Source organism: Rhea pennata, chromosome 2, assembly GCF_028389875.1.
Source record: "Rhea pennata isolate bPtePen1 chromosome 2, bPtePen1.pri, whole genome shotgun sequence".
Taxonomy (NCBI): Eukaryota; Metazoa; Chordata; class Aves; order Rheiformes; family Rheidae; genus Rhea; species Rhea pennata.
The window spans coordinates 53,965,934-53,978,020 of record NC_084664.1 but is presented as its reverse complement, the minus strand read 5'-3'; the positions used below and the strand labels follow the sequence as shown (position 1 = coordinate 53,978,020).

Sequence of the window (12,087 nt, the reverse complement as noted above, 5' to 3'; positions counted from 1 at the left end):
TACGGAAATGTACCATTGAACCAGCCTACAGAAATGCACTAAAAAGTACAAAAGCTGAATATAAAACCGGTAATTTTGAAAGGACATACACAAAGGAATAAAGCCAGGGTTTCTATTCCATATGTTTGTGGTAGCTGCCATTCAGAGAGAGAAAAAAAGATCTCATTCTTGGGGATTAAGGAGGTATAATAACACGCAACTTAAATCACCACAGCCTCTCCCAGGCTTCATGAGCTTGCAAAAGAAATGTTCTGTGGTTATAAATGGGACGACCACAGCGATCGAGGCCATTATGCTGGCTAGAATTGAAATTCAGAATGATGTCGATGAACTGGAAAGGTGTACTGGAGAAAAACACGACACAGTTCAACAGAGGACAAGTGTGGGGGTCTACACTGCAGCACCTGTAGTCAGCTTGGGTTGGGCAAGACTTCAAATCATGCCCCTGCATGTGGCAGGTAAATGCCTCGCAAGTGGAACATTAATTGAATTAATAATGTCATGCTACCATGAAAATGACCACCACCACACGGGATCAACACCAGCATAGCACACCTCTCATCATCCGTCCACGGTACCCTGCTGCTGTACTGTGTCCACTTTTGGGAAGCCTGCTTCGAGAAGAACATACGCTGGTGAGTTGATGGCAGACTAGAACATACAGCCAGCAGGAAAGACTGACTGACCGAAGTTGCATAATCTAGCAAAGAAAGGGCTGCAGGAAAATAATGATCACAGTCTTGAACTTGAGGGTAAAAGGATGGCTGCCAGAAAGGAAGGGAACAGTATCTTCTTCAGATTCATTGCAGGTCAGTCAAAAATCAGTGAAACAAAATTACAGGAAGGAATTCAGGTTGACCACTATAAAAAATTGATTTAAAATATACTGGTATAGATTGATCGAGTCAGTGAAGCCTCCATCCCTGGAGGTCTTAAAAATAACTATTAGATTAGAGATATAGCTGATCCACCTCTGAACTACAGCTGCATTTTCTGTAATTCTGTTATATTCCTCATACTCAGGTTGCTTAAACATAGGGGTGTTTCATTTCATGTCTTATTTGTTCATTAAGTAGAAATCCTCTTTTTGTAACAACCTTCAGTGAGGTGATTTTCAAAAATCATTGTTTAATAGTATCTTGCACGGACACTAGAAGTATCTCTCAAAACCCTGTGCAGAAACTGGCAGCAAGGGGTGCTTTTACAACAGGCATTCCTAATTACACCATACAAGAATTCTGTGAGAGAGGTAAGTGTCACATACCAGTTCTTTTAGACTAGCGAAACTAAAAATACCAGTGACTTAATTAAGGTCACAGAACAGATCAGAGTCAGGAGGATTTCTGCAGTTTTACTACAACTGTTACATACACTGCTAGTCCATAACATTGCTGTGTCTGGAGCATGGAAGTGCTCGACATCTGGAGCACATATGCACATTTTGCTAATTTGCTTTGAGATCCAAAACAGCTTTTGCCAATGAATGAAGCCTCTTCATGGAAGAAATTTAAGCCAGAAAAGCTTGTCTGAAAATGGTCGGCATTTTTCTTTGCTTGTAGAAGTCGCTTGTTATTTTGTCTCTCTGACAAAATTTCTGAATTTATAGGCTGCAATAAGTCTAGCATGAGGTGTTTTGTGCTTAATACTTGAAAAATCATTTCTGTGAGCCTTGTGTGTCACTTGCTCTTGGCTCATAAACCATCCCTGGGCAGAAGAGATCCTTCTGGGCTGTAGACATATGTTTTATTTTAACATCTCTTGTATTTATCTGATATCAATGACAATTTTTTTCTTCTGAAATCCATTTGCAGGCTCTTTGTGTAGTAACTCTGACTTCTTCTAGCATAGAGAGTTTAGAAATGGGAAATGTTTAACACCATTAGTTAACTTCAGTCTGATATTTACCTCAGATTAACTCTCACTCTGCTGATTGTGATGGAGAAAGTCTGAAATTCAGCATTCAAGCAAAAAAGCGCTCTCTGAAGATCAGTAAATAGCAGAGGAGGAAAACATACTCCAGTGACTGGGAAGCTGTGCCTTATGCAGCAGTAAATAACAGAACGAGTAGACTTCCCAGGCAAGACTTGACAAGCGAAACCAGTCCAGGTATCTCATATTCATACAGCCCTGGTGGAGCAGGGTCATTCTGGTGCAGTAGCTTTCATTTAGTCTGTAGCTAAGTCCTTTCAGAGCCATTGGGAGACATTCTGGTACCATGACACTATCCCTGCTTCCAGTTCTTCCCAACCATCCTCCTTGGTCACTCATTTCTTAGGGATTTACATCCCCTCTGTTGGGGGGCACCAGCTGTGACTGCAGAGCTGGGATATCTTTGATAGCCCCCCCCAACGGAGGTGCCATTTCTCGTATTTTGAGGTACAGAACCCTTTGTCTGACATTGGAGCAGCTGCCTAATAAAAGGCAGGGGCAGATCCAAATATCACTGAACAAAGCAAATGTTCTGCCCAAGGGGTCAAACAGGAACTGTAGGATCTGTTTTGGAAGGGAGTTTTCATGTGAACCACAACCCACTCTGAAACATAATTTTTTCCCTAACTGCTGAGCCTGATTTTAGAAAGAAATTGAAAAAGAAACCAAACAAACAGATTGCCAGTTAAGGAAAGAACAAATCAAAAAAAAAAAAAAAAAAAAGGGAGATGTACACAGGTCCTTGTGTAACTGACTGGCCTCTCCTTATGAAGAGAGGAGGCCTGTAGTGAATACTAGCACTCACTGATGGGATGCCTTCTTGCTCCACGTCCCTGATCAGCTGAGTGAAGAAGAGGGACTGTTCCCTGATATTACAGGAACTTCCACAGGTTGAGGATGACTGAAGTCTCTGAACAACTTTTTCTTGCTAGTTGATTAAATTATGCAAGCAGTCTGATCATGTGCCTTTGGTTTATATTAAGAATAATGCTCCTAGTGTAACTTATTGTAGCAATGGACAAATCATGGAGAAACACAAATAATTTCACAAGTTCTTCTTATCAGATAATATGAAATAAAGTCATAAATCTGCTTGTTAAATTGGAGAACTGACATGCTCATAATCAAATAGATTATAATGCCCATTCTTAAAGGAGGAAAAAAAAGAGAAAAAATATTTTCTCCCCCCGACATCCCCTCAAATAATCACTTTAAATGGAAGACCATGTAAGCTAATAGAGGAGTCTAGATTTTGCAGCATTTTGACTCTATTGAAGAAGATCCAGAGTCTTCAGCTGTGACTGAATGCTGAATATGTACAGGACAGATTTGCTAATTGAGTGACTCCTATTTAGGATGGATCAAAAGATGAAAAAAAGATTGGATTTCTTGAAGCAGACAGGTGCTATGCAACTTGCCTGATTCCATTGGGAATGCACAGTCAGTTTACTTCTCAGGCAAATTGTTCTTTGGATAGTGACCTTGAAAGAAATTAAAGACAGACATCCTTTAGCACAATTTAATTAAAAGTGTCTAAAAGATATTGGTCAAACCTTTTTATAAAAAAAAAAGGAGGGAGGGAATAATACAAACCATGCTGGGATATGAAACAAATCGTGCCATGAAGGAAAGTAGCTGGTAATTCCTGTGTCCTCTGGATACATACCCCACACTGCCAAGCTGCCCCATGGCAGAAATCAGGCCTCCCAGCAAAATCTGAAGAAAAATGAGAATCTCTTATTTTTTCTCTTCCTGAGGCTCTGCACTCTCCTCTGACCAGCCATCCATTTTCATGGATTTTAATATCTTGGAGGCTTTTACCACGATGCGAAATTTTGGTGCAACTAGGCAGTGATTTCAGAAGTTACTTGTGTTTAACCAGGAGGAGAGGAACTTCAGGGGGACATGACTGCTGCCTACAACTGCCTAGTGGTAGCATACAGAGAGGATGGAGTCAGGCTCTTCTTAGAAGTGCACAATGAAAGGATGAGAGACAAGGCTAGAGCTTGCAACATGGGAAATTTTGATTAGATGTCAGGAGAAAAAGCATTCATCAAGAGGGTGGAACGGGGACCCTGAGACCCTCTCTGTGGGATCTCCACAGAGATGGTCAAAACTTACCTGGACATGGTCCTGAGAAACCTGATACAGTTTATACCTGCTTTCAACAGGGCGATTTGCCCAGATGACTTCCAGAGGTCCCTTCCAACCTAAATTATTCTATGATCAGGGGCATACATGCATACAGAAGAAATACGAGTAAGACCTATTTTCTTAAGGAACTAGGCTAAAACAAAAACGTATGCAGGCGTGTATTCAGATAAGAGCTATGCACAAGTTGTATCTTATATATTGTAACTTAGAAACAAACTCAGATCTTCATGAGGAAAAGTATGTAAAAGAGTACAGGCGTAAAAGCTGTAGGTGTGGGAATGACACAAGCACATCAGTCATATAGGAAAAGTAACGTAAAAAATACCAGGTGGCATTTGTGTTAGGCTTATGCTGTGCTCTGAGATGAAGGATTTCTGCCAAGGTGTGGCCAGGTTAAAGGCTGAGCTGTAGAAGCAGCATGGAGTGCCAGTGAAGGGACCACAATTACATTATGTCTGGCTAAAACCACAATAAAGGTTCTTTAATATGCAAAAAAAGAACTGAGCTGGTTAAAATGCCAGCTGAGAATATCAGTATTTCTTCTTGTGCTGAAACCTTCCTAGGGCTGTGAAAAAAGAACAGAAATCTGTGTGAAGATAAGGTGCACAGTGAGAGAATAAGAGATGCATATACTTTGGTACTGGACAGCAGCTCTGACTGTTAGGAGAGAACAAAGTCGAGGTACAAATTAACTGAACCAAAACAGGGACAATAGTGGGAACACTTAGGCTGGAAGTAAACACTACACAATAAAAGTCAAGCATCTGAATGTGGAAGATCAGATGATTAATTCAAGCTACCTTCTAAGGCTCAAAAAATCTCCAAAAAAAGGAAAGAAAATCTGTGGAGGAAGAAAAGTCACAAAAAGGGTTATGCTATTTCTGTTTCATTTGCGGATAGCCCCATCTCAAGAAGAAAGAAACATGCTGAACTGATGGAAACATTACTGAAACCTTGAGCCTTAGTTGCCACAGCTAGCAACAATTGTTCCTGTAGCACAAGTGTGTTTGGAAAAAACATTTTCCATCTAATATGGCAAAAAAGAAAAGATATTTGTATACATTGCTCACACAAGATGTTCCTAAAATATCTGAGAAGGCAATTTGATTGACACAAGAAGCTCTGGGAAAACTCATATGAAGATAACAAAGACTGAGAGAAGTACAAGTTCAAAGTTAAGTTTCATACATTTTTTTCAGAAGTGCTTCTGCTATGCTTGAATTTGAAAGGAACACATTTGAGAGGGCAACTGGCCTGTCTGAGGTTGATTTTTTTGGTGGCTTGACTTGGAATTGAGCCTGATTCAAACCGCACAAGCAGTAGTTTAGTTCCAGGTTTGTCTCTTAGACTGAAAGCACAACACTGCTACAAGGGGCCACCGTCATGTTTTCTCTTCCACCAAAGAAACAGTTTGTTTGATTTTTGTGTCCATGTTGTGTAGCACTTTTCATCTGTGAATATTAAGGTGTTATACAGAGGAAAAGCTATATCAAGGCCAAGGAGGCATAGTCATCAAATCAGGGGACTTTTTTACGGGAAGGGGTAATTACATTACTAAGATTACTTTAATTTCTTTTTGGAATCTAACAGAACTATATTGACCTTTTGGGGGAATCTCCAACTTAAAAAAATATATATTTCTTAGCTCTGACTTCACCATCAGGCCTGACACATGGACATTTCATTGTGCAGCATTTAATGAATGTGAATTGCTGTGATCTTTCTTCATTCAAATTTTCAGTCAATAACAAATAGCAATAATTCAATGTTCCTAACACTTAGTTCACAGGTGCTATTCTGCTCTATTTTGGTAAAGATGGATAATAAATAGGGACGGTATTATTCTGTTATTGCAGGGGTTTTTTTTTTCACCCGTTGTACCCTAGGAGACTTCCACAAAAGGAGATAAATAGATTTCCCTAATTTTAACATCATCATTTTTTTTTTTTTTATGTGTACCTATCTAATTTTTCCTAGCACATTTACAATGTGAGAGATAATGCAAGGTCACTCAACAGCCCATCTGTAACTGCATAATTTTGCTGCCCCAGTTAAGACCTTGAAATACTGTTCCTTCTTAATCATAAACAAGGATAATTGTCAGTATGTCTATTTTGCAAAATGAATACATCTCACAAACTAGAGAAATCTATATTTTTTTAGGCATATGTAAATAAGAGAGGCAGACAGACTCAAACCCCGTGGGCCCTGTGGAGCATGGAACCAGAAGTATTAGGGATGCTAATACAAAAATGCCTGCACTGGCTGCTCAGAGTGACACCAAGTCAGGCTGCCATATAGCCAGATCACTTCTGCATTGCATTTAAGTTAATACATGAAGCCAGTCCAGCCAAGAGCACTCCAGAATTGTTTTACAAGGTGATCAACTATTGCTTTCTCCATACAGCATCTCAGGAATGGCAACAGTTATTATGGTATATTCCAATACCTCCATCCAGGAGTTCTCAATACTGTATTTGCGTAGACTTAATTCTCCTCTCCCCACCAAAAGATAACAAAGTTAACTACGGATTATTTGATTTGCCTATTTCTTTAAAACGTATGATTGCATCTGTGAAGATTCTTTGAAAATTGAATGGCACTATCTTTATTTTTCTGGTATGTCTTCCATGATGGGATGTTCTGTAAAGTTTGCTTGAAAATTAGAATGAGCAATAGTATAGGCAAATACTTTCCAGAAGATAACTCCTGCATTTGGGTGAAATGATAGGACCAGCAGATTCTGCCTTAAATTGGGTCTCAGGATACTCGGTGTCAAATCCTTGTCAGGTGATTGCTCTACAGAACAAGTCGAAATAAACCTTCTCCCTGCTTGATAGTAATTCCTGGTTTTTGTATGGAACATTAAGCACCTTGAATCAGAAGCACCCAGCCTCAGGTTTGTGCTTGCCCTGGCAGAGCTCTGCTGTTCTGTTTAATATTGTAGTTAGTTGGGCTACATCACTTTGGTATTGGGAATGCTGTGGTGGTGGGGAGGACAGTCACAGGCAGAGAGATAAATAGTCTTTCCTGAAAAAATAGGGAATTTGGATTATTCACGTAAAATCATTTGTGGTGTATTCAATGCATACCCTGTTTCTAATACTTCTGTGTTGCTGCTGGGGCGATGATTCTGCATAGAAACCAGGACACAGTGGGCTGGGGGAGGGCAATGCTGCCATTTGGCCTGCTGACTGAGGTCCCACTTGGCAGGGCAGAGATCTGGGTTCCCAAACAACCTTGTGTGTAAGCACCAAAGCTGTGGTGTCCTGCTGCACAGGTGAGGGCTCAGATCTAGGCATCAGAAAACAAAGTAAGACAAACTGCTAGATTATGGAAGTTAGCACACTCTCCTGGGAGGCAGGAGATGCTGGTGACAACACTGTCCTACATAGAGGTGGGAAATGATGCTGGGATTTTTCCTCCTTTGGGAGTACTGCAACCCTTAGTCTATTCCATGAAAGTGGGGCAACTTCCCTGGTACCCCACTTCCCAACTGGACTTCTATAAGAGAGATAAGCCCTACTCATTCCTGTCTGAGAAGGAGTACATGCACCTGCCCTTGGGGAAGACTTTGGGGCTGCTCCCAGCAGCCTTGATGAGGACTTGCAGGCCTGCTAGCTGCCTGGAGGAGAGAGCAGGGACACCTTCCTCTGCAAGATGTCTTGAACCTATTTTGAGACATTGAAGTCTCCCCAGGCTGGTTTTTGGTTCCCTCCTAGTGTCCTAGGTACAAAGGGTTAGAGTCCTAATGTGAAAGAAAGCTGTAGATGTTTAGATAGAGTACTAAGAGAGAACTCTTTGGCAGAGGGCAACTGATACCTGCTTAGAGTCTTTTATATATTGATTAAATATGTATGGGGGAGATTGGAAAGAGATGTAATGAGCTTTCCTTCAGATTGGAATCTAGAAGCTGTGTTTAATACCAGCTGGCACATGTGTGAGGTATTTGGCATGGACACAGCCAATATACCTTCTAGGGCTTGCGATTTAAGTAATCTAACCACATACTTTAATTAAAGGAACTGGAGAAGAGGTACAGTTTGGACTTCCATGGAAAACAGACTGTAATACAACAGCAAGACCTAAACGTAGGTGAGGATGAGCACTTTCTTGTCTGCTTTGGGAAGCAGTAGCTGATTCTGTATGCTTCATGGCACATGACTGCAGCCATTCTTCCCCTAGAAAACATGACTTGGAGCTGTAGCCCTGAGGTTGGCCTTCTTAGTGTGGATGGCTGCAGCTCCATAAGATACTCCTCAGCTAGTGCCTGGCCAAGCAGCTACAGTAATGACCACTGGAAGGGAAATGCATATTCCTCCAAGTGGAAGAAATGCTCTTTTTATCAGCCAGAAAAAAAAAAAAAAAAAAAAAAAAAAAGGAAAAAAAAAAAGGAAAAAAAGGAAAAACCAAAATAAGAAGTGTAACAGAAATGGCAAAAAGCTTTGTAATTTCAAGTGGAGTAGAATTTAGTTGTTAAGCTCTGAAGAGTAATGGACTTCTGAAAGGCAGAGTGAGGAGGCATTCAGACCTCAACCCAGAACCCCAGAACAGGACTTTTTTTTTTGAGTCACCTTTTTTTTTTTTGGTCATGTATCACCATAGTATGATCCAGACACCACCTGGAGGTGGGTACTTTGTCCCCCTTGATCAGCTTCTGGGAAGATCTTGTGGTCAAAGAAGTTACAAACCCCTTGCTCTGAGTAAGCATCCGTGACATGTAATCAGCAGGAAAATCCATGAAGGGATAGGACTGAAAACCCACCCATGTCCTGGAGTTAGCACCTTATTCTTGGCTCTTGGCTTAGTACTTCCCTCCACAGGGGTTTTGTGAGTGTGAGGCTCATTCCAACACTCATCCCTGAAGTGCAGGGATTAAAAATCAGTAGATTTTGTCTACTTTCTTTCTCTGGCCCAGAGTGTCTTAAATTATTCTAGTCAAAGCAGAACAGCTTTATCAGATAAGAGGCGAAGCCTCAAAACAGCCAAAAGCCGTGAAGCTTTCCCGGAAGCCGAGGGTGTCTTGAATCCCCGAGAGCCACGAAGCCCACCAAGCTCAGGCCTTTTTTTTTTCTTTTTCTTTTTTTTCCCCTTCCCAACTAGTGCAGGAAAGAAAAAGAATGAAGTTAAAACAAGGGGAACAGCACCAGCCTTTCTCCACTGCGCCGTTTGATAAGGGAGCGTGCAGCTCTGCGTTTCCCAAACAGGAATACATGGGTGCCTGTGCTCTGTACTGGAAGTGCCTGCCTGTCTGACGTGTTGGGACTCGTTGCACTGAAAACCATGGTAAATGGCCAAAGCCCCATTTACAGCTATATTTTGAGCTCTGACCTCTGACTGGTTTTGAATCCATTTAATCCGTGCCTCGCTGACCTTTTAGTGCTCTAGCTTCTTACCCAGAACTTCACAGCCTTGGTGCCATAAAGAGGAAGGTTTGTATTGCTGGAGGGGATCAGGACACTGACGCAACCCACAGCCTAGGCAGTCCTGGTGGAGGACAGCCAGCAGCACCACTGATTCAGCAGGTATTGACAGCACCTTCCACTTGTGAGGCTTAGGGCCGAGTTTTACAGATAGCTGAAACTGCTGGTGGGGAGCCCTGTCTTCCTTGCACAGTAGTTGTCGTAGCAGGTACTTTATTCCTGCTTTCCTGTAGTAACAGCACCAGCTGCCATTTGTCTCCAAAGTCAAAATATTTCCATGTCTATTAATAGCTAGTAATTGCTGTGGCATCAGTAGGCCTCTTTGCAAAGTTCATACTATATTTGTCAGAGCGAGACACGAGGCAGCAGAGAGCAAGTCTAATGAGAAGTTCTCAGCTAACAGAATCAAGTTTCCTTTAGCAATGGACAAGCATACGTGACTATTCATGGTATTCTAATTAGTGTAATTTACACTATCTCCTCTATTAAGGAGCATTTTTCTGCCTGCGGTCTTTCTAATTATGGAAGTAATTGTCACTTTTACCATTATGAAATACTGCTCCCATGACGTTGTTCAGATTTATAGCTTGAAGTGGTGGTGAGAAGAAAGGAAATAAAGAAAAGTTGTTAAAAATGTTTTGCCCACTTCTATTTTTTTTTCAGGACCATTTTAGGAGTTTCACAGAGACACATGCAGACACACACAGTTTTGATTCTTGAAATCCCAGATAAGAAAGTGCTGTCTTGTCAAGAAAAAATCAGCAACACGTTAAGAGATCCTTATTAATTAATTGTAGATCAACTTTTTTTTATTGGTGGAAACCTGTTGTAATTCCATTGATTTCACTGGCATTGTATTAGAATAGTAAAAAAAATCTCACAGAAATCAAAACTTGCCCCTGGAACATATTCCCTGATCTTCAACATATCATCAAATGATCTGAATGCCTACATCTTTCCATCTGAAACAGATCTATTCAGCCCTGAACTCCAGAAGGAACAGCAGGGTACTTCTTGATAGACCTTCTAATAACTCGAACTTAACTTACATAATGTGCCACTACAGCAAAGTGATATGTGGCAAACAACACGAAATGAAACAACGACAATGGGCACACAAATCTGTGCAAAGAGGTAATTCAGTGTCCCTTTCATCTTTTCCCTACATCCGTACGCTGTCAGTAGGAAGTTCATTTTAGGAGAAGAATGAATACACTTCTCATGTCATTCAATAGCATTCACTACTGAATGATGCATCTGATACATTCTTAAAATCAGCCTTCAAGAGACACTGCATCCCCCTCTGAAGTTAAAAACAAATAAATCAACTAATTAGAACCTGTCCTTCTTGAATAAAAGAAACAAAAATAACTCTCACTTGTGTACAATGTACGGTGTAGCTGAAAAATTGAAAAAGAAATCCCTTATGTCAAGATGATGGCTGTTACAAATTACAGAAATGATGTATTAAACTAATAAAAGCCTTTGATTAAAGAAAGGTGAATATATAACTACAATACCTCTTTAGAAAAACAGTACCATCCCCTATTGGAAGAGGATACAATTGGCCAAGATCTGTAATTCTAAAGTCCAAATCCCACAATGATTTTGTTTTTTCAGCAGATGATTCCCACATGCCATGATTCCCATGCTGTCAACTGTCTTTACAGAGAAAAAGCAATATTCAGGCAAAAAGTTCTATAATCCTAGCTGCCTCCTTGCAAAGGTAGTGAAAACGCACCAGAGCTGCGGGCACACGAGAAACATAATGCATGCTGTCCATACCTTAAAAGAATAGTAAAAGGATCTCCACTCCTGTTCTTCCACCACTTCAGTAAAGGTCATAGTTTCTGTGCAGGTGACAAGGGTAAAATCCAGCCAGTCGGTGCCTCCATGGGAGTTGCTGCTGGCTTCTGTGAAGGCAACATCCATCACTGGATTTTGTTCTAGTTGTCTAGGTGCTTGTTTTTGTAAGAGTTAATGCAGCCAAGCTTCTCCTGTAAGAGCACAGCAGCAAAAACAGCTTCTCACTGCTCCAGCACTGGCTACCAGAGGCATAAGGCTTTAGTGCAGCTGAGTGATAAGAAAAAAAAAGGCAAGCTGGAGTCATTCCTTTGAGCTCTCCTCTGCTACAACTCTGACGACAACTGTCCACTTGCTCTTTCTAGCAGCAGAACCAGCTCCAGTAAGAGACTGAGCAACTGTGGACTCATCCATACGCTTTGCAGACTCAAGATTTTGTACCCAAAGTTGGCAAGTCTGGAGTCAGGCGTACCTGTGAAAACATTGGCATCCTTCCTACATTATAGCTCAGAAGTCTGGTTATTCCACTCAGCAGCTTTGCTTTCTTACCCTAGCACAGCCCACTTTGATTTCAATTACCTGCAGAATTACAGTATACCCACATACAAGCAGCAACATCCTCTCCCTTATTAGCAAGCCCTATGAAGCTTTTAGATTTAAGCTGTCATCATTTGCTTGTCAGTAACTGTCTGACTTTTGATGTTGTCTTTACTAAGAAAAATTATGAATAGGCCTAGGCCCCTCCCTTTGCAAAGATACCAAAGATGCTGCATGCCTG

General features: G+C 41.0%; 1 protein-coding gene across 1 annotated transcript in view; it reads right to left on the bottom strand.

Moving 5' to 3' along the window:
• NPSR1 (neuropeptide S receptor 1) overlaps positions 1 to 11,438 on the bottom strand; it is a 59,494-nt gene extending 48,056 nt beyond the window's left edge. Inside the window, exon 1 of the mRNA XM_062569547.1 lies at positions 11,292 to 11,438. Within this exon, the coding sequence (XP_062425531.1) occupies positions 11,292 to 11,438 (147 nt within the window). The remainder of the gene's footprint in view (positions 1 to 11,291) is intronic.
• Positions 11,439 to 12,087: the final 649 nt, after the last annotated feature.